The sequence below is a fragment of the Pleurodeles waltl genome, chromosome 10 (genome assembly GCF_031143425.1).
Source record: "Pleurodeles waltl isolate 20211129_DDA chromosome 10, aPleWal1.hap1.20221129, whole genome shotgun sequence".
NCBI lineage: Eukaryota > Metazoa > Chordata > Amphibia > Caudata > Salamandridae > Pleurodeles > Pleurodeles waltl.
The window spans coordinates 338219348-338241977 of NC_090449.1; the positions used below are offsets into that span (position 1 = coordinate 338219348).

Genomic DNA, 22630 nt, shown 5'->3' on the forward strand with positions numbered 1-22630 from the left:
TGTCAGGGTTGTGTCAGAAAAGTGACGAACCCTGACTCAAAATCTGCACCTCAGCTTGTGCATTAGTTTTTTTTAAACTCTGCCACAAAGAAAATGGCAACATGGAGAAATGGGACAGTAAATCTGTTCTGCTTAAATGGTTGCCAAGTCAGAATTTTAAAATATCTTATGGGGTTCTGGCACTTGCTACAGAGATCTTTAGGTTCTCAGTAATCTGAGGGAATAGTAATGATAATGGTAAGGTAACTTTGGTTGATAACGCATTTGCTGGAAAAATCTGTGTTTTCTCTAGTGCCTGTTTTGACTAAAAGTAGCACAGAGGGTTAATGTGTCTCCTGGAACGGAGGACATCATGTAAAAAGCAGATGACAAACTTTTATTTTATGTAGATTGGTAAGTGGCCTACTGCTTTTAGGGATACTTTTGTTACTTGCTGTTCATAGATTGTGGTCCTTCTAATATAGCGCAGTGAGCTAGGAAGGAGGATATGCGACTCTTACAGCACGTAACCCTCAGTGTCTTATGTAACATATCCTGAACATTGATGTACAACCATGATTTATTGTCAATGTAATGAGTATGTGTGATGTAAAGCGCTCTGACACCTTGCACTGATGAATAGTTCTATAACAGAAATAAAAACCAGCAGTATTTAAATGGATATTTTGCATAAATACAGTGATAGACCAAAATATCTGACATTTTTTTTATAGTGCCTCCATATCTCTCATATACAGGGACCGAAAAAAGTCAAATGCGTGCCTCTCAAGTATGTGTGAAGTGCTAACAAGCTGTGTGCTTTTGTTTTCCCTCCACTGCATTTACATCAAGGTATGAACATCAAGTCGCCGAAATACCAGGGGAAGCAGAAGTGACATCACATGCCATTTCACCTTTGCTTCCACTCACACACGTACACTTGCACATACACACACATTCACTCACTATCTCATTAGTACACTCTCACCGATAAGCATGCACACAACATATATTTAAAATAAATTTTTACTTACCTCAGCTGCTGGGGAGGGCCATATTACAGCTAACTGTAATCCATTTTTTATTACTCTGATAGAGAATAATAAAACATTATTCACTATTAGTGTGATAAAAAAAACAACAACAAAAAACAAGGAAAGTGGAACCTCAAACGGCCTCCATAAGAATGAGCACCCCTTGGGTTTCTGGCACTGATTTTGCCACCTCTGAGGTCAAGGGTCGCAAAGGGAGTGCCAGGGATTGCAGAGGGCAAGCTGGGGGTTGCAGCTGTGACCCCTGGTGACCCTTAAATGACGTCCATGCATCTAGGTTTGAGGCTTCAGATAGCTTTCAGCCAAGGGTAATCCAACAAAAGGAGGCCTGATGGCTCCTTAATTCTTCATTTGTTATAGGCCCAGCTGGAGTCTGAAACTGAAAAGATCCCCTCGCCGCCTGCACATGTTGTCGCTCAGATCGAAAGCAGAAACAACAAGCAGGCGCTAATCAATGTGTCCCGGTGTCTGAAATTTACAATGGGACGAGTTCAGCATTTACCAGTGGGACCCAACTTCTTGGCAGGGTGGACGGCATCCACCCTGTGAAAATCCTAGATGGATGCCACCTACCTGCATGTACCCCCAATTTGTGCCCTGCACCGAAATCAAAGGAGCAATTTTATCACAAATGTAATATGGGGTAACCTCCCAATATATGGAAAACGGCCATTTTCAGCCCTTATATTTAAGCTGATACCAGCACTATGTGCTGTCTGATGGCAGGCACATTATGGAGTGCTAGCAGCCTTCATGGGTCCCGTGAGCAGTATGCTCCCTCGGGGACAACATGAATCAGAACCAGGGGAAAGCACATGTGCGAGGCGCAGGCGGGTGAAAGGAAGATGACACAATGGACCGTTGTCCAAACTGGGGAGTTGGAGTGTTTCTGGGCAGATCCGTTCTCGTAGGTCTCACTAGATCTCGCCAATGATAGATGTCCTGTCCCTGTAAAGATACTCCTCGCGCTGCAGGAGTTAAATGGTAAATGCATGGTGCCCCTGAGGGATGTTGGAGATGGTGCCTAAGTAAAGCCCTAAATAAAATCCAGATGTCTGGTTTTGTTCTCAAGAGGCGATCCTAAAAAACTAATGCATCAGCAGTCAAGCTGCAGGGACAAGGAATAACGGCAGGTAAGAATGTTCATGGTTTGCTTTCCTTTTCTGGTGACACTTATTTCCCTCCAAAGTTGTCTGCATTGTTTTGAAGTTGAATTCATAAGGGGTCCCTGATGAAGTGCCAAAACTCTTTTGTGGAAAGGTATCATGCTACTTTGTACATTTCAGGATCACGAGTGATAGCCTAGAGCAGTGAATAGGGACTTTCATTCTCTACGATAGCTGGATAAAACAATGTCAGTTCAGGGGCCTTTCAGACTAGTAACGTGAGGTGTTAGGACAGCATTGTCCGTTCTGTGATGTACAGTTGTGTCCTCTATCATGCCATTAGGCACTGAATATACCTTTGATCTTGGTTTTTGATTTTTGATCATGCCACACACTAATCCTATGTGCACGCGTTAACCTAGAACTGGTCTTTGACGATTATGGGTTCTGGACCTTCTCCTGAACTAGGAAGGCAGCCCTGCGAAGTACCATGCATCTGGTGTTAGACTAACGCATTTTAATGCTGGTGGCCGTATCACAGCACTAAAATGCATTAGTCGCACATACAGAGCTCCTTCCAACACTGTGGGGATGCAATGCAGCACTCTGGTTTTATAAAAGCAGCCAATGCGTTGCTTGCTGTGCACTGTTCAGCGATCTGCCTGGCCAGCAATTCACATGGTAATTGTCTCCTGGCTGGGCCTGGGAGAACTCACTCATTGCTATGGGGAATTGGGCCGGCCCAGTCTTAGATTTCTACCTGGATACAATGTATCCACCGACTCTGCATAGAAAAAACAAGCTGGGAGGCTCAGACTGGGCCTCTCAGACTCACATGTGTCATTGGGTCATCCGGTGACAAGTGGACAAACAGCATAAAGTTAAGGTTCACAACCTCAAGTGGATCCTGGTTCCTTGGGTTGTTTTCCAGGAAAGGTCAAACTCTCATAGCATCATGATCGGTGTAAGCAGCAGCACCAGGAATTGTTTGTATTTCCCTATCGCCATCGCCCAGACTAGTGGCACTATAGCTCTTGCGACCATGTGGCTAGTAACAATCAGAGTCCGCCAACAGGAGAAGGAGCAGCGGGAGGATGTCACTGCTCACAGCAAGGGTTGGAAGGGTGGTGGCATCACCAGTACAGGGTGATCGAAAAGGACACCTAACAGAACAGAGGTAACAGTGCTCTCACCCAATTAACACATACTGATGCGCACACTCACCTCTGGCTCCTACAAGGTTCCTACCTGAACAACACTTTGTCTCTAATCTTTGTAGGATTGACGCATGCATGCATGTGATGAAATGACAGTGTTTATTTACGACACAGCCCACTAAACTTATTTCACTAGACGCAGCCTCTTTAGGAGTAGGCGCGTGCACTATACGATTGGTGCTTAGTTCTGGTGCAGGTCCTGTCGCCAACCCTGGTCCTGCATTATTCTTTGATTTATGCACAAACTACTTCATAGTAAAAACTTGAGTCAACACACGCGCCTAGACGTTGGAATTATAAATAAGAAACAAATTAATTTGTAGTACCAGCCGAGTACTGCCTGACAACAAAACTACCGTCCTTCAAAAGAATTGCTGCCCAGTTTCAGTTCAGAGTGTAACATTTCTGTAGTGTCCATATGCCTGTGTAGCGTTCGCCTACACGTGTCACATTTGCATTTTCAAGAATATTTAGTTCTGAGTTCACTAGTTCTCACAGTGCAAACATTAGGGGCATATGGAGCTGTGTTTTTGGGATTCAAATCCCTTGTAACTTGTTTAAGTTATGCCCTGCGGAAAGTAATGTGTTACTTTCCTTATTTTGTCCCTCAAGGTGGCCAGGAGAAAATTACATTATTGAGTATTTCATACTTCCCGGTGACGGTTTCTGAATGAATACTTTGAATATCATAACCTAATCCGCAACTCTCCCAGTAACATCTAACCGTCCCCCCCCACTTTCTACTAAACTGCCCCCTCCAGTCCCACCCCCACTCACCACTAAACTGGCCCCCCCTCCATCCTGGTCAGTGTTCCCAATATTAAATGTTTCATGTTTCCCTCATCGTCATTGCTTGATTTTGCTCGCGAGAAAGTGTCGCTCATAGTCGTTGAAATGTCACTCATAATTACACTGAAATTATGAAAATGTCACACATAGCAATCTGGAAACTTGGCAGCTAGGGAAAGGGTGCACCATGCACACCCTCACTGTGACATAGGACTACCATCTGTGTCACACGTTTAATGCGAAGAGCTCAGTGGTGGCAGAGCACCATGGTTGGTGAAATATAGCAACCAGACTTTTTATCTCTGAGATATAAATGCACGCTTACAGGCCCATTCATCTAAAGTTATGCTCCTCATGAAAGCTGTCATCCTGTTCCAGGGCACTTCCTGATACAATGGGTTGTCAGTAATTGTGATTACAGCTGCCATTATATCGATGACAGGAGTGCAGGGGGAGGCTTACAGTATCTGTTGTTAGGGAAAGGAGTCCTTGAAGGGTGACAGATTATTTTTTCTCTTCCAGTTCTCTGTGAGGAAGGTTTGTAAATAGCTGGACACAGAGCGCTCACACCACAATTTAGAGTGGGCATTCCACCTGAAAAATGTCCTGCTGGGCAGAGAAGCAATGCAGACAAAGGCAAGATCTAGAAGTTGGCCTAGATAGGGCACATGAAAGGGGAACAACCCCAGCCAGTTCCAAGAAAGCGGACCTGGAATACACATTCTCAGTCTCTGACATCTATATAAAGATGGGAGCCCAAGACCCATTAATGATCATTATTGTGTGCTCTTCTACAGAAGAGGGGGTACTCAGCAGACTACACAAGGATGGCTACACAACAATGGTTGATCTGACACTGACATCCGACTCCCCAGAGGCAAAGGAACATCGTCTGGACTCTGATCTGAAAGATGAATTACTGAACTATCCTGGGTTCCAATTCATCCTGCCTGTGAACAAGGGAGGAAGAGCCAACTTTTCAGGAGGGGATGATTGTGGAAAGGACTCCTGTAACTAACCATTGCATGGGGTCTGTCTGGCAAAGACTCGCTAAGTAACGGGCCGAAGAAATAACGGTACTGCCAGACCAGGCAGCGTGATCATCACTTATCCCCATTGTAGCTACCAAGGCACCTACAGCTGTGTGCCTGACTGGAAGGTTCAACTGAAGCCGGGATAACTGCTTACTGGTGGCTTGGGTTCCCCACAACTGGACTATGTGACTATGACACTGCTCAAGTGTGCCATTGGGTCACAACCAGTCTGGAAACCAAGTGACCAGAGAGATGCCTAGGATGCCTCATGAAAAATTAAGGTTGTCACCTCTAGGCACTGCATGACAAAGATAGTATCTGAAGTCAGCCATGCTGAAGAATCAACACTTGCAGACATGTGTCTGTTGTACTCAAGAAGAAGCAACAAGTATTCATCGGTGTGTGGAAGTGAGCCGTGCCAGGAGTAAGGTACCAATAGGAGTGTAGTGGGGAGCTGCACCACGAGTCAAGTACCCACCGGAGTGTAGGAGGGAGGCGCGAATTACAGCCAGCCGCTTGGAAGAAGGCCACCGACAGAAGCCGCCACTCCTGCAGCGACCCTCCAAGCACCGGCTGAGTGGCCTGCTGCAACGCAGCTCTCCTGAAGGCTGCTGTGTGCCACCTGGAAGCTGTATACAACTGGTGAGATATGGCTGCTGCAGGAGGGCCAACGTGGCAGGGCGAGGCTTATAGGAACTGGGTGAGAGAATGAGCAGGCCTAAGACACTGAGGGCTAAGAGCAAATTGGCATCTGGGGGTTAGCATGGCCTGCACCTACGTACCTTACCTCAAACTCTGAACCTGAGGGTGGAACCCACAGAAGAAGGGATCCACAAAAGGACAGGTGGAAGGGTAATTGGATGAATCAGCAGAGGCTCCTGAAATCACATAGACTTGCACCTGTCAATCGGGTATTCGTGCACTGTTAAATGTGTAGTGGGATTCTATGTTTTCTGTGCAATAGAGCACTTGTCTTTTCTACAAAGAGAAGCACTGGATGGACATTGAACTCATTGCACTGCCGTGGAGTGGATGGTATCAATGGCTGAGCCTGGGTAACCCAATACTAAATCCTGGAGAAGTTTGTGACTCTCACTACCACTGATTGTCAATGCACAGAAAGGTTTGTACTTGGGCCAGTTTGCAGAGACATAGCAGACTGACCCCAGGACAGCAGTGGCTAAAGGCCTCAGCTCCCATGATTATGGGCCAGAAGCCCCTGCCTACCCAGAGGTCTCCTGAATGGGATCTGACATGGAGGATATTTGTGGAGTTAAGGTTTTGTTGAAAGCAATGTCCAATGGATCACTTGTGAGATTGTATACTGCTCTCCCATATGTGCTTTTCATAAAGTGATTTCGTTCTTGGATAATCTCCTGTAGTGACCTTTGCCACTTGGGACACACCACTCTAAGGATACTGTGACTAAGTTAACAAAATAACTTTGGGTTACTGCTCTTTGGGAGAATTCTGTGAGGGTCTATACTCAGCTGATTCAGAAGATAGGTCATACTTAGTGGGTGCTTTGCTTGAGATAAGGTTAGTGACTAATTACAGATCAGAATTTCACACTGGCAACAAGATCCTCCACCTGCTTTACCTGCCATAAACATGTGCACAAATAGCAAGGATTATGTAATTTGCAAAAGAGCAAATAGCACATGAGCAATTATTGCACTGGCAAATACTTAACATCCCATTTGGGCTACTAAGTACATTTTGTACCCTAAACTGAATTAGTCATGTAGTTGTAATTAGTGGGTTCTGTCCAGTAAGAACATGCAGAAAAATGCTGGCTGGATGCATCTTGATGTGATAACATCCTACCACATTTTATATTGCATGTTTCTGCTTTGAGGGGATCAAGGTGGTGCAACCCACATTCAGGCATAACGTGGTGCTAAATTCTATTCTATCACTCACAGAACGACCTCGTTGTACAGTGAATTGCATAATAAAGTCACTTAATTTAATAGTACCCACACTGCTTGAATTTAGGGTGATTTAAATGAACAATTGTTACATTTAATACCTTAATCATCTATTACATCTAACCCATAGATCAACAGTGTGTGAAGATTACAATATAAAAGGGCATAAGTACTTTATCATGTATTTACTTTTGTGGTTATTTTTTATTTAACAGTCCTATAAAGTGCTTCTGCAAAAAATACCATTTGAAAAGCACAAGAAACTAACTGACTAGGAACAGCCATATTTGGCTCAGTTGTGAAACTGAATTGTGGACGTATTGTATTTCTAAATGGTTTTACTGTTGGAACGTGACATTATTATTAGCCCGATTTACAAAGGTTCTGGCACACCTCCAGACAAATCTATGTTTATGGAACAAAACCACTGCTGTGGTGGAATTTCACCCATGCAGATGTGATTTGCTCACACAAGAATTGGCTAGTATGGTGGAATTTTCATGTGAGCAAATGTAGTTGCGGTGGTGAGGTTTAGGATATCTCAGGGTAGGACCACCAATATATTTTGGTAAATAACTACCATCCTGCACATTTGTGGGTATTTACCAACATTTACAGGTAGTTTCCAACACTAAAATCAGAGAGACACTTTATATTTTCAAGAGCAGGAGTAAATCCTTTTTTTCAGGGTGGGTTTGAGAGACAACACCCCAAACACTGGTGGCATTATAGCGATAAGAGTTTCTCCACAGTGTAGGAAAGTACCCTCTTTTTGACATGTTACCCCCAATTTCTGCCTGATGTCAGTGTGTTTGACTGTGTTCACTGGGATCCTGCTAACCAGGACCTCAGTTATTATGCTCTCTCTCCTCTACATTTTGTCACTGCATACTGGTAACCCAGTATTTCACTCAAAATTGGTACACTGGTCACCCCTTATAAGTCCCTAGTATATGGTACCTAGGTACCCCGGGCACTGGGGTTCCAGGGGATCCCTATGGGCTGCAGAATTTCTTTTGCCACCTATAACGAGCCCATGCAAAGGCTTCTACAGGACTGCCATTGCAGCCTGTGTGAAATGGTGCATGCACCCTTTCTCTGCCATTTACACTGCACCAGGTCACTTACAAGTCACCCTTATTGCAGGCCTTCTAGCCCTGAAGGCTGGGTGCAGAGTACCTGTGTGTGAGGGCACTAGCAGAGGTGCCAACACGACCTCCAGGACCATTTTCCCAGCCTTCTTGAGTGTCGAGGACGCCACTTTAAACGTACACTGGACATAAGTCACTACCTATGTCCAGCTTCACAATGGTAACTCCGAAAATGGGCAGGTTTGGTATCAAACATGTTGGAATCATACCCCAGACGACAACCAGTACTGCCATTACAGCTTTCTGAGGTTTTCCAGGCAGCCCCAGCTACTGCCACCTCACAGACAGGTTTCTGCCCTCTTGTTGCTCAAGCAGCTCAAGCCCAGGAAGGCAGAACAAAGGATTTCCTTTGGGAAAGGGCGGTTACACCCTCTCCCTTTGGAAATAGGTGTCACAGGCATGGGAGGGGTAACCTCCCAGAGCCTCTGGAAATGCTTTCAAGGGCACAGATGGTGCCCTCCTTGCATAATCCAGTCTACACCAGTTCACGGACCCCCAGTCCCTGCTCTGGCGTGAAACTGGACAAAGTAAAGGGGAGTGACCACTCCCCTGTCCCTCACCACCCCTGGGGTGGTGCTCAGAGTTTCTCCAGAGGGTCCCTGGGTTTTGCCATCTTGGATTCCAAGTTGTCAGGGAACTCTGGGAGCATCTGAGTGGCCAGTGCCAGCAGGTGACGTCAGACCCCTCCCCTGATAGGTGCTTACCTGTTTAGCTGACCAACCCCCCTTATAAGGCTATTTAGGGTCTCTCTCTTGGGTGGTTCTTCAGATTCGGATTGCAAGACTCCAGCAGGAATCCTCTGCATCCTTTACTTCAACCTTCTTACCAAAGAAACTGCATGTGGACCCTCCAGGACTTCTACAAACTGCAACAAAGAGCAAAGGCGACTTCTGCAACATTGTATCTTCAGCTCCTGCCAGCCACTGCAACTGTTTCTAGGTCCTGCATCCTCCGAGGACTGCTTGTCTTCAGCCTGCACCAGAAGAACGAAGAAAGCTCCCTTGAAGTGAAGGAGTCACATCCCTGCTTCAGCAGGCATCCCTCTGCAGCGATGACTGGTGGCTTGGGTCCCCTCTCCTGATGAAGTGCGTGGATCCAGCATCACAGGTGTTGGACTGAAGTGGTCCCGACGGACCTCACGTCCTACTGTCCAACTTTGGTGGAGGTAAGAGCTTGCCTCCCCACGCAAGACAGTACCCCCGTGCACTGCATGTTTTACAGTTGATAAGGCTTGTTGGCATCCTTCCATGAAGTTCTTCGTGCACCGTGCAGCTCTGGCCCCCAGCACTCCTTACTGTGATGCACAGCTTCCTGAGTGGTTCTCCGGCGGCGTGGGATCCCTTTGTTTAGTGCTGCGTGGGCCTCCTCTTGCACCTTCTTTGTCCCCGTGCTGTGGGACTCCTGTGCATGGTTCCTAGTCTTCTGAGGGCTCTCTGAGTTGCTGAGAGCACCCTCTGGCTCCCCCTCCTGGGTAGAGTCCGCCAGGTCCCTCCTGGTCCTGGGCAGCACCATTTTCGCTAACCGCGAGCTTTGCGTGTGCCAAGTCTTGTTGGCAGAATCCAGCGACGCAAACCAGACTGTAATCATCCATCTGGTGTGGGACATCATCTTCACCAACCAGGAACTCACACCTGTCTTCTTGGGTGCATTACTAACTGTTGTTCTTCACCGGTGGTTCTTCTTTTGCACCTTCATTCGGGTTAGCAGGGGCTCCTGTTCTCCCTGGACTGTTCAGTGCTTCTTGGACTTGGTCCCCTTCTTCCACAGGTCTTCAGGTCCAGGAACCCATTGTTGGTGTCTTGCTGTCTCTTCTGGTTCTTGCATAATCTTCTTTCTCGTGATCTTGTGTGTTCTAGGAAAGTTACTGTGATTTACTCCCGTTTTCCTGGGCTCTGGGGTGGGTTATTTTACTTACGTTTGGTGTTTTTTAATACTCCCAGCACCACTCTACACACTACACTTGCCTAGGTGGGAAACCGACTTTCATATTCTATTTTCTTAGTGTATGGTTTGTGTTCCCCCTAGGCCAGTTTCTAACTATTGTGATTTTCACTATTTGCACTGTTTTCTAAATATTTTTACAGCTGTTTCTGCATACTAATGTATATAACTTGTGTATTACTTACTTCCTAAGGAAGTATAGTCTCTATGGTATTTTTGGCATTTGTGTCATCAAAATAAAGTACCTTTATTTTTGTAATACTGGGTATTTTCTTTCAAGTGTGTGAGTACTGTGTGACTACAGTGGTATTGCATGAGCTTTGCATGTCTCCTAGATAAGCCTTGGCTGCCCAGCTATAGCTACCCCTAAAGAGCCTAGCTTCCAGACAATGCCTACATTTCACTAATAAGGGATAACTGGACCTGGTATAAGGTGTAAGTGCCTTAAGTACCCCCTACAAACCAGGCCAGCCTCCTACACACAGGCAAAACTATTTTGTCTCTGGAAAAACAAAAAAAGTATTAAACAATGCAATAGCAGTCTTTTATCTGATATACAGCTTTAGAGATAAGTACCTGCCCCACCTAAGTATGCTTTGCATGTGAGTACACCTGAAAAGCTGCAACAGTTGTAAATTTACATTAGTACTCCTGGAATTTAGAAGTGAAAAGAAAACCTGTGCAAATCATGATCCATTTTGACTTCCCTGTCAGGTTCACTGTGAATCGGGTATTCAGATCAGGCTGACCCTATGCAAGCATAACAATAGCAACTGCAAGTATCTGGTATCCAAAGCAAATAGTTTGAAATAGACTTAAGCTGGTGTTACAAAGTAATAATTCGAGATAGACAAATATTATTATGAAATGCATTAAGTAAAATATCAAATAAAATGTTCCAGGGATGGTTAGATTAGTGCTTAAAAGAAAGGAGATGCTAGAACGTTAGGATTAAGGAAAAAGAGTGTTTAGATCTCAAAACAAAGTGCAGTATAAGATGGCTACAATGCTTGCTGTCTCTTCTTAGCTTGAACACCTTTTTAGGTCGAGCTTACCAAACAGTGCATTTGCTCACTGTTACCAGGGATATTGTAGCTTATCTAGAACGTAGAAGGGCTTGGAGCTCTAGCATTTCTTACCATTGGTTGGCTTTACTTGCCATTTTCATTTGCCTGTTTCTGTTCTCTATATTCATATGTCCCAGCTTGTCAATCTTGTGTTTGTCCCACCAATACAGCATTGCCTCCTAACAATTTCACTGATTGTCTGGCATCCCTACTTACACTGCTTGCTTTCAAGAACTACTTTTTCATTTTGTGTGAAGCACTCCATTGGAATGGATGTATTTACATGGCTCCTTCTGGCCTGTGTGTTGCTCTCTGTTGCCCAATTGCTTCTCCCCAGCCATTTATGTCGAGCTCACCTGTGTGCTTCTTCCAATTGCATCCCTTTTCCTGTGCCTTTAATGTCCCTGCCCCAAACTCCGTGTTGGTTTTGTCCCACTCTCCACTCATGTTGCTTTTGTGCCCCTTCCGAGTTTCTATCGAACACAGTCTTATTTAGAGTTTGAGGACATGTGCTCTTTGATCACTTCATTCCAGACAAAGGAAAATTATTATTGATTTCATTTAAATGAGTGCGCGTGAGGGTGAATGATAAAAATGGTTGACACTAATTATTGCAGTTAGTCTAAATACAGATTTTGCTGCATTTTTCACTTAAATTGCAAGAACATTTTTAAAAACAGGGCAAATGCTTTATTTTATTTTATTTTATTTTATTTATTTGGAGTAATTATTTAGTGCACACCTAGCTCCAAGGGTTAAAGGAGGACCTTGCAGAGAAGAGGTTAGCATTAAGAGCGTGGCATCAAGATGCATTAGAGCACAGGGTAAACACATTGGTAAGAGAAGTGTAGATACTGAATGGAACGTATTTAAAAAGAAGTACAAGCTTGCCAATGAGTACACTGATGTAGTTTGTTGACTTCATTGTTTGGCATCGAACAGCACCATCCGCTCATGCTGACTTTCCCAGTAGTCTTTGCAAGTTGTCCTTCCACTCTGGAGTCAGCCTTATTCTGACCTCCCTCCCCACCGGGAGTCAACAGCTCAGTACTGTTGCATCTTCCCCAGAACAAGATGGATCTTCTCGGCCGTCCCCACTGCAAATCTTCTGTTTTATATCCTCTTGACCACAATGAGTATGAGGGTTTTTTAACCCCACGCCCGAAACACTCTCCTTGCTTTCTTGGCTCTCTACGTCTATCGAGCTAATCCTTGTATATATAAACTGTAGCCCTGCACTGCTCTTACGCTTTCTCTCTCCTCCATCCACAGGTCTTCTATCGAAGTCCCCGCTTATATAAATGTTAGCCACGTTTCGCCATGTTCTCTGTGAGATTATGTAATCGTGTTTTTGGAAGATCTCTATGAGTCACATTTTCTTTTGTTCTCATTTGTTGAAATAAAACTGGCTATGTTGAAGTAAGTAGACCCTGGTCAGAGATTCTGCTAGCATTCATTACTATCTCTATTAATCCTTGTCATGTGTACTGTCTATGATAAAAAATAATGAAAGGTTAAAAATATAGATGAACAAGAGGAAATCAGGTAGGAGTCACAGGCTCAGCAGGCACATCTAACGGAGGGGCAATGAATGATGAATCGTGGAGAGATGTGAAGATGGTAGTCAAACCGTGTTTTTGCAGAAAAATGAAAAGTACAGGTCAGATACAATCAGATCATTATTTGAAATGTAATTTAAAAGAAGAAGCTTTAGACAAGTTTTATTTTAAGTTATTACTTTTTGAAAGATGTTTCTAAAACAGATGGCTTATTCTGGAAAATGTGATAACAGGCTGTATCCTAGCTATCTTAAAAAGCATATGTGACCTCAGAGATTTATTAGAAGAACATAAACAATGTGTGTTAAGAAACGGAATCCCAATAAATGGGAAGGAAGCTGACAAACTAAAGACTGCACATTTAAATACGATCTTACAAATCTGGAAGTATAGAAAAGGTATCACAGAAGGTTGAGAATAAGGTAGAAATGTAAGTATTTGGCATACATTTAGAAAGTTGAGCGGTGCATAGACATTACATAAGAATTACAAATAATTTGCTAATTGTTACAGTCTGTACTTCTAATGTATTACTCTTTACCTCTTTACCTCTCTCTCACTCTCTTTTTCTTTTGTTTTATCCAATTTTATAAACTTTACTGGTTATGGTTTACTGTGGTATGTAGTAAAAAAACGTATTTCCGTTTTGACAGGATTCATCCTTGAGTACTGGTACTGGTCCTGTGATAAATATTTGCATTATATATTTATTTTCTATGAATCTAGGAGTAATTATTATCCCTTTAAAATTAATTAAAAAATAGGAATCGATCACTCACCAGAAACTATCAATCTGGAATGTTGGTGAAGCTGTCGGCTCAGGAGCATGGAGGCCATTCTTCTTTTTAGTTTACAGGAGAGGGTGATTAACTTTCACAACTTTGTTATCGAATGATTCTGCAAAGAGAAATTGATTCGTTTCTATGGGTATATATTATAAAAAAAACATTTTCAGTTATTTGCTTTCTATGTTAGGCAAATTACCATAATCAATGTAGAAAGTATCTCAGTTAGATGGAGCAGTACACTTCTCTATGGCTGTATTACTTAACCACTGTCACCAAACCAAGGACTGTGTGCCATACTGTGAATATTCTGCTCATATTCTTCAGTTTTTTATACTATGTGTACAAATGACAATCTGTAAATCAACCGTATCAGAAGCTTTTTTTGGCAGAGCCCAGGTGAAAAGTGCCAAACCTGGCTCTAATATCAGATGCACCTACTTCTATGCAGTGCTTGAAATGGAAAATTTAAAGTGCAGGTACTCTGTGCCAGAGTACCTGCTTGTTTCCGAGAAGTGCCGGTACTCTCCAATTAAAAGTATTACGTTTTTCCTCAGATGTGCCGGTACTCACCCTCTCAAAATAAAAAAGTGCCGGTACTCAGTACCGGACAGTACCGGCCCATTTAAAGCACTGCTTCTATGTTAAAAAATATTCACAAGGGAAAGAGAAAACATGGCGGCTCCAGCATCAGGCGCCATCTAGTGGCTTTAGCACTGTTAGCATCCTTACAATTAGAAAACTGGGAGAATTGCTTTGAAAACTTTTGATTTTGCAGTGCAAGTGGTGCCAGGAAAAGTGTGGGACCTTGCAAATACTGCCCCACCACCTTCCCTTCTGAGGGCTCTGCTATAACTGATAACATTAACGTTACTGAATTTTCTTAACTTCATCCTACCATACACTTTAACAATTATACCACTGTATTAACCTTGCACCCATGGTGTTTGTTTTTGTGTGTCCCAGTTAGGCCTGTACTGTTACTATTTTTGTCTAATGTCAGCAATGACATTTTCATTTCCATTTTTATGTCTTACATTCCAGGGCCTCATGAAATTCAATTGATAAGCGTATGTTTGGTCCCAGCAGAAAATTACAACTGGTATATGGTGGATGTGTGTGTTTATATGGACAGGGACACACCGTGGGGAGAGCAGGATTTGGATCTGAAGAAAGCCCAAGACCCCTCTACAGGGCTCCTAAGAGGGCTGAACCATGTTGACCTGAATGGATGCAAGGCTCATAATGGTGCCTTGCGTATTCCACATATAATTTTTAATCTTCTCATCACCACTGCCTAATAGAGTGTAATATCCACAGGGGAGCTGATCAGGAATTTTACACTTTATCTGGATCACTGTCCCTTTTTCCCTCCAAGTACCCTGGATGCAGCTGAGCTCCCATCCCCCCCAACCACCACCCCCATAAGAGGGGCCTTTGGCGAGTACGGGATGTTCAATGATGAAACATGACATCCATGAGGGTTTGTGAGGTAATCCCACATAGCTTTATAAATATCCCTTAGGTTCTCTCGTTCTCACAAATTAAGACACAAAAGTATCCTTGAAAGAGGGTAGTATTCCATATGCAGAATACAGGAGTTTCTTACTTAGAAACCACATATGGGACACGTTTGCTTTTATGTGACTAGGGGGCAAATGCCGTCGAACCAGGATCCATTCTGCGTGCCTGTTGTGGTTCTAGGTCATTCATTCTTATGACTTGATGCTTAGCAAAACGTTGGACCTCTCCAAAAACAGAACCAGTGCAACATGTTATTTTTTCCATTGGTTTGAAGGTGTACATGTAATTATTTCTCCAGCTGTTTGGGATGTAAATCATGCAGGCCTTTACCATTTGTGAGTTGGGCCTACGCCGAGGACGCCTACCACCAGAGGAGCGCAGGAGTTGCCTGGAGCAGTTTCACTCTTGACTCAAAAGAAAAGCGTGTTTGAATCCTGTTTCTGAAGGGTGATGGCACCCATGTCCCTATTTTTGTCTTTTTTGCTTTTCACTGTTTTCACCCTCACCTTCCTCCTATTCCTCCCAATTTTTGTCAATTAAAGAGAAACAGTAAGATCAAAAATGCACCTCTTAACTGGATATTTCTATTATTTAACGTGGCTTTCACTTTCACCATGAAATGTAAAGAAATGAATGTGATTTTGCAGCTGAGACCTGAAAGAACAAGAAACCCTGATCAATTACAAACTAACTTCTTCCCCAAACCGTGACGACCCGGACTCGAAGGCATTAACTGACACGCGCTGCTCGTTGTGCAGGATTTGATGGAATTAGGAGCAGCGGACCCTGGTACAGCGAAGCTCAGCGGTGGGAAATTGCCAGGATAACAATGATCCTGTGTAGCATCGAGACTCCTATTACATTCAGAACAAACAGGGCACAGTTAGGAACACGCTCTCCATCCTCAATCTGCTGTTTAGTGCTTAGAACTGGGGATATATCATGATCCTGTTTTCTGCGATGCGCTGACGTAGGAGGGGTCTGTGCATTTCGTTTTTATGCCTTCAGCGCACACAATAACCAGAAAATTCTCCCAGGTAGGGAATGAGCTGCCCACAGGAAGGTCTTTATCATTAACCCGTCCTCTTCCTGGCACCAACATAAGTGTTTCTATTTATTTCTTGTCAACAGATGGGGCAACACATTGTACATAACCTATATTTAGTATTATTCGCCTTATCACATAGGATATGATCAAAGCATTACTTGATATTCAGTTCTGATACTGAGCTCGGTAATGTTATGTTGAATTGTTCTAATATTTTGAGTCCTTGTGATTGTTCAGGCCTAGAGCCAGGCGAGAAGTACAGCCTATAATGGTAATGAGACTATTCAAGAAACCAGCCATGGGATTGAGATTGTGCAAATCAGGAGCCACATCATTCTTTCCTCCAGGAACGTTTTTCAAGGATGCAAAAAATAAGGAATACAATTTGAAGGGCTGTTTGGTCTACATCAGGCAGTTTAGTACCTCATGGTTAATGTTAAGAGTGAGACTACGTCTTTTACGTAGTCAGCAGATTCAAAATGGGGCTCCGCTGACAAAAGCACCATTGTGATCCGCAACTGCAGAGGTGGAATAATGGAATGGTCGATAGTGTGAGCCCGGTAGTTCAAAAAAGCCTTAAGTGATTCTTATGAGTTGTAACAATACAGATGTGATAGGTGCTTTCAATTGATAAAGATCAAGTTAAACATAGAAGCAAGAGAAGATCCCAGCAGTGCAAGGGGTTCCTTACGACCCACAACTGTGTTTAGTTAAATTGACCGGAGCACTGTGAAATGTGCATGGAATGAGCACCTTAAGTAACAGTGAAGGTGTGACAGTATGGAAATCCAAGAGCACCAGGTAGCTAAGACAGCACTAGCCAAGAGAACAAGGGTAGCTAAGTTTGTACCACAATAAGGATCTCAGACTGGTATAAGTACGTGCATATTAGGAATACAGGGAAAATGTTATTAAGCATCAAAGTTTGATATAAAGGTTTGCTAGTTGTATGGTTACGTACTGGAAATTAGGGCTACCTGTAAACTGAAGTTATTGATTACATGTATACGTTTTAACTCCATGTAATAAATTTGATCTCAATTAACACATAAACATAAATTTTAACAAGAACCCAGTGATGGTGGGACAATTTTCAGGCTGGGTGTGTTGCGATCAATGAAATCATGTGATAGTGAAGTATCTAAGAGTAATACAAAGGAGAAGTGTAGCAAATGTATTCAGCAGGATTGTGCTGAGAGTGTAGTATTAGCTGGTGGTGCTTTTCTGCAGATTACTATCACAAATGTAATTCAAAAGCATTGTATGGTAATGCAATATCATATACAGACAGAACTTTTGCTATTGAAATGGGCACTACATTTGCTCAGATGTCCAGGTTTACAATCAGTGGGAGTATAAATATGTTACAAAAAGAACAAAACATTATTAAGTTCAGCATGTCCGGCGGTGAGACACCATTGCATTTACAGGAAATAATAGATTCAAAGGCAGTCCCTAGTGGAATGATCAACAGATGGTGACGAAGAGTCAGTCTAAAACGAATCAATAAGAACCAGTGGTGGTTTGGCATGTACCAATAAAGATAGAGCTCAATAAAATCGGTAGTTTACAGTGGGATATATAATTTTACTGAACTTTAGGGCATTTCCACTTTCTCTCTTTCCTTAGCTTTTAAAGCCTTAAAGGCTTTTTAGTCCACACAATATCACCTTTGACAATTGAGTCTGAGTTACTATAGATTATAGGCCACCCAAGCTTAGTAAAACTGTTTTAAATATAAGTTATCCATAGTGTAGGAGGCTGGACTGGCTTGTAGTGAGTACCAAGGGGTACTTGCACCTTGCACCATGCCCAGTTATCCCTTTTTAGTATATAGGGTGTCTAGCAGCTTAGGCTGATAGATAATGGTAGCTTAGCAGAGCAGCTTAGGCTGAACTAGGAGACGTGTGAAGCTACTACAGTACCACTCAGTGTCATATGCTCAATATCATAAGAAAACACAATACACAGTTATACTAAAAATAAAGGTACTTTATTTTTATGACAATATGCCAAAGTATCTTAGAGTGTACCCTCAGTGAGAGGATAGGAAATATACACAAGATATATATACACAATAGCAAAAATATGCAGTATAGTCTTAGAAAACAGTGCAAACAATGTATAGTTACAATAGGATGCAATGGGGAAACATAGGGATAGGGGCAACACAAACCATATACTCCAAAAGTGGAATGTGAACCACGAATGGACCCCAAACCTATGTGACCTTGTAGAGGGTCGCTGGGACTATTAGAAAATAGTGAGAGTTAGAAAAAGAACCCTCCCCAAGACCCTGAAAAGTGAGTGCAAAGTGCACTAAAGTTCCCCTAAGGACAAAGAAGTTGTGTTAGAGGAATAATGCTGGAAAGACACAAACCAACAATGCAACAACTGTGGATTTCCAATCTAGGGTACCTGTGGAACAAGGCGACCAAGTCCAAAAGTCACAAGCAAGTCGGAGATGGGCAAATGCCCAGGAAATGCCAGCTGCGGGTGCAAAGAAGCTTCTACTGGACAGAAGAAGCTGAGGTTTCTGCAGGAACGAAAAGGGCTAGAGACTTCCCCTTTGGTGGACGGATCCCTCTCGCCGTGGAGAGTCGTGCAGAAGTGTTTTCCCGCCGAAAGAACGCCAACAAGCCTTGCTAGCTGCAAATCGTGCGGTTAGCGTTTTTGGACGCTGCTGAGGCCCAGGAGGGACCAGGAGGTCGCAAATTGGACCAGCAGAGAGAGGGGACGTCGAGCAAGACAAGGAGCCCTCTCTGAAGCCGGTAGCACCCGGAGAAGTGCCAGAAACTGGCACTACGAGGATGCGTGAAACGGTGCTTGCCGAAGTTGCACAAAGGAGTCCCACGTCGCCGGAGACCAACTTAGAAAGTCGTGCAGTGCAGGTTAGAGTGCCGTGGACCCAGGCTTGGCTGTGCACAAAGGATTTCCGCCGGAAGTGCACAGGGGCCGGAGTAGCTGCAAAAGTCGCGGTTCCCAGCAATGCAGCCCAGCGAGGTGAGGCAAGGACTTACCTCCACCAAACTTGGACTGAAGAGTCACTGGACTGTGGGGGTCACTTGGGCAGAGTCGCTGGATTCGAGGGACCTCGCTCGTCGTGCTGAGAGGAGACCCAAGGGACCGGTAATGCAGCTTTTTGGTGCCTGCGGTTGCAGGGGGAAGATTCCGTCGACCCACGGGAGATTTCTTCGGAGCTTCTGGTGCAGAGAGGAGGCAGACTACCCCCACAGCATGCACAAGCAGGAAAACAGTCGAGAAGGCGGCAGGATCAGCGTTACAGAGTTGCAGTAGTCGTCTTTGCTACTATGTTGCAGTTTTGCAGGCTTCCAGCGCGGTCAGCAGTCGATTCCTTATCAGAAGGTGAAGAGAGAGATGCAGAGGAACTCGGCTGAGCTCATGCATTCGTTATCTAAAGTTTCCCCAGAGACAGAGACCCTAAATAGCCAGAAAAGAGGGTTTGGCTACTTAGGAGAGAGGATAGGCTACTAACACCTGAAGGAGCCTATCAGAAGGAGTCTCTGACGTCACCTGGTGGCACTGGCCACTCAGAGCAGTCCAGTGTGCCAGCAGCACCTCTGTTTCCAAGATGGCAGAGGTCTGGAGCCCACTGGAGGAGCTCTGGATACCTCCCAGGGGAGGTGCAGGTCAGGGGAGTGGTCACTCCCCTTTCCTTTGTCCAGTTTCGCGCCAGAGCAGGGCTAAGGGGTCCCCTGAATCGGTGTAGACTGGCTTATGCAGAATTGGGCACATCTGTGCCCAACAAAGCATTTCCAGAGGCTGGGGGAGGCTACTCCTCCCCTGCCTTCACACCATTTTCCAAAGGGAGAGGGTGTCACACCCTCTCTCAGAGGAAGTTCTTTGTTCTGCCATCCTGGGCCAGGCCTGGCTGGACCCAAGGAGGGCAGATGCCTGTCTGAGGGGTTGGCAGCAGCAGCAGCTGCAGTGAAACCCCAGGAAGGGCAGTTTGGCAGTACCAGGGTCTGTGCTACAGACCACTGGGATCATGGGATTGTGCCAACTATGCCAGGATGGTATAGAGGGGGCAGTTCCATGATGATAGACATGTTACATGGCCATATTCGGAGTTACCATTGTGAAGCTACATATAGGTAGTGACCTATATGTAGTGCACGCGTGTAATGGTGTCCCCGCACTCACAAAGTTCAGGGAATTGGCTCTGAACAATGTGGGGGCACCTTGGCTAGTGCCAGGGTGCCCTCACACTAAGTAACTTTGCACCTAACCTTTACCAGGTAAAGGTTAGACATATAGGTGACTTATAAGTTACTTAAGTGCAGTGTAAAATGGCTGTGAAATAACGTGGACGTTATTTCACTCAGGCTGCAGTGGCAGGCCTGTGTAAGAATTGTCAGAGCTCCCTATGGGTGGCAAAAGAAATGCTGCAGCCCATAGGGATCTCCTGGAACCCCAATACCCTGGGTACCTCAGTACCATATACTAGGGAATTATAAGGGTGTTCCAGTAAGCCAATGTAAATTGGTAAAAATGGTCACTAGCCTGTTAGTGACAATTTGGAAAGAAATGAGAGAGCATAACCACTGAGGTTCTGGTTAGCAGAGCCTCAGTGAGACAGTTAGGCACCACACAGGGAACACATACATATAGGCCACAAACTTATGAGCACTGGGGTCCTGACTAGCAGGGTCCCAGTGACACATAACAACATACTGAAAACATAGGGTTTTCACTATGAGCACTGGGCCCTGGCAAGCAGGATACCAGTGAGACAGTGAAAACACCCTGACATACACTCACAAACAGGTCTAAAGTGGGGGTAACAAGGCTAGAAAGAGGCTACTTTCTCACACATAGGATAGAGACCACATGATCCAGACTCAGGCAGTCTTTTAGGACCAGGCGGTTACAACATTTCTCAGGAGGAAGCCAAACAGATAACCGGAGGAGAAGCAGCTACAACTATAAAATATCCTCCCAGTACCCAAAACCAAGTTCCTCGTGAGCAATAAAAACAGAAGTACTATGTGGAAGGCATAAAATTATTCTTGAACATTTATTCTCAAATACTGCGGAAGCAGAAGTATCCATATAGCCCCATTTTCAGTACCATAGACAGCTACAGGGGCACACTTAGCACTATAAATATCAAGCAAAATCTTAAAAGATTTATGTCCCAGTCTGTTTGCAAAATTAAAGACAAAAGCAATAATCCTAGTGAAAGAGGTGCTTCTACTAGACACCAGGGAGGACCACGACAAAGAAGAGTCAAATTGGACACCGAGGTTAGGAAAAGATGGAACACGACTAATAACATATTCATGCATCTTAAAAAGTCTAGACTGAGTAGACCAAGGGCCTAACATCATAACATGGACTTAGAAAAGTTGGTCCTTAAGTCAAGTGTGTTCAAAAAATTAACAAAACAATTAAGCAGGTCATCCAGCCCGAAGGTGGGTCTAGCAATAAAGAAGCAATTGTCCACATAGGGCAACACCAGGATGGAGCGGTTGCCAATCCACTGCATGTTGGTACCACCCTTCATTAGCCTCCTCTAGATTATTAATATAGAGGGTAAAAATAAATGGGGCCAATATGCATTCTTGTCGAACACCCCGCTTCAAATTAAAGTGATCAGTGCATTTCCCCATGTTCCAAAACGAACAGCAGCAGTAATATTAAAATGAAGATTGCTTAAAAGAGAAACTAGGTTCAATTACACCCTGAGATGGACCATAATGTCCCAGAATTATCACTAACACTATCAAAAGCAATGCCCAGGTCCATGAAGGCCAGATGTAATGACCTGTGTTTAGCCACAGCATATTTATGAATATTCAGATATAAAATGAGGCTTTGGTCGATCGTCCCTAAGCCTGACTGGTAAAAAGAACACAAACTATCATGTGTGAAAATAGGGTTTTAGAAAATAAGTATGTCTTTATTTGTTTTGAGCCTATGAAAATCTTTGTTTTTATCACACCTCAAGGTTTACAAAACAAATAGTTCTTTATGTGTGTTTTTGTAATGCTGATATATTCTGATACATTTGTATAGTTCATTTGTGGTGTGTGTTAGAAAAAAAAGACTTTCTATGGCATTACTTTTCACACTCCACGTACCCCTGCAAGGTTACCACATAGTTCACTTTACAAAATTACTACACTTTGCAGTGAGGGAAGATGAACACCAATCTCCATGTTGAAAGAATAAACATCCATTTGTCAGAAGATATTGCCTGGCATTTAACCTCTGTCTTTGAAACACAGCAAGATTTACCAGATAAACAGAAATATTAGAAGGTACCTTTATTGCTCATTCACCTTCTGACCTACAACAGTGATTTTGGGGGTACTAGAGGGGGTACTAGAGCACCCTCCACACCCCTACTTTCTGCGTCTACGCAAGAATGTTATTAGTTCAACTGCACATTTAAAAGAAGCAATACTGTTCACTAGTTGTAAG

The 22630-nt window shown here is 43.9% G+C and overlaps 1 protein-coding gene across 3 annotated transcripts in view; it reads right to left on the bottom strand.

The window, feature by feature from the left end:
* Positions 1-22630, bottom strand: part of ABAT (4-aminobutyrate aminotransferase) — a 718549-nt gene that overhangs the window by 327635 nt on the left and 368284 nt on the right. For all 3 annotated transcript variants that reach the window (XM_069210537.1, XM_069210534.1, XM_069210535.1), the window contains exon 2: positions 13606-13723. In XM_069210537.1, the coding sequence (XP_069066638.1) occupies positions 13606-13663 (58 nt within the window). In that variant the 5' untranslated portion in view covers positions 13664-13723. The remainder of the gene's footprint in view (positions 1-13605; positions 13724-22630) is intronic.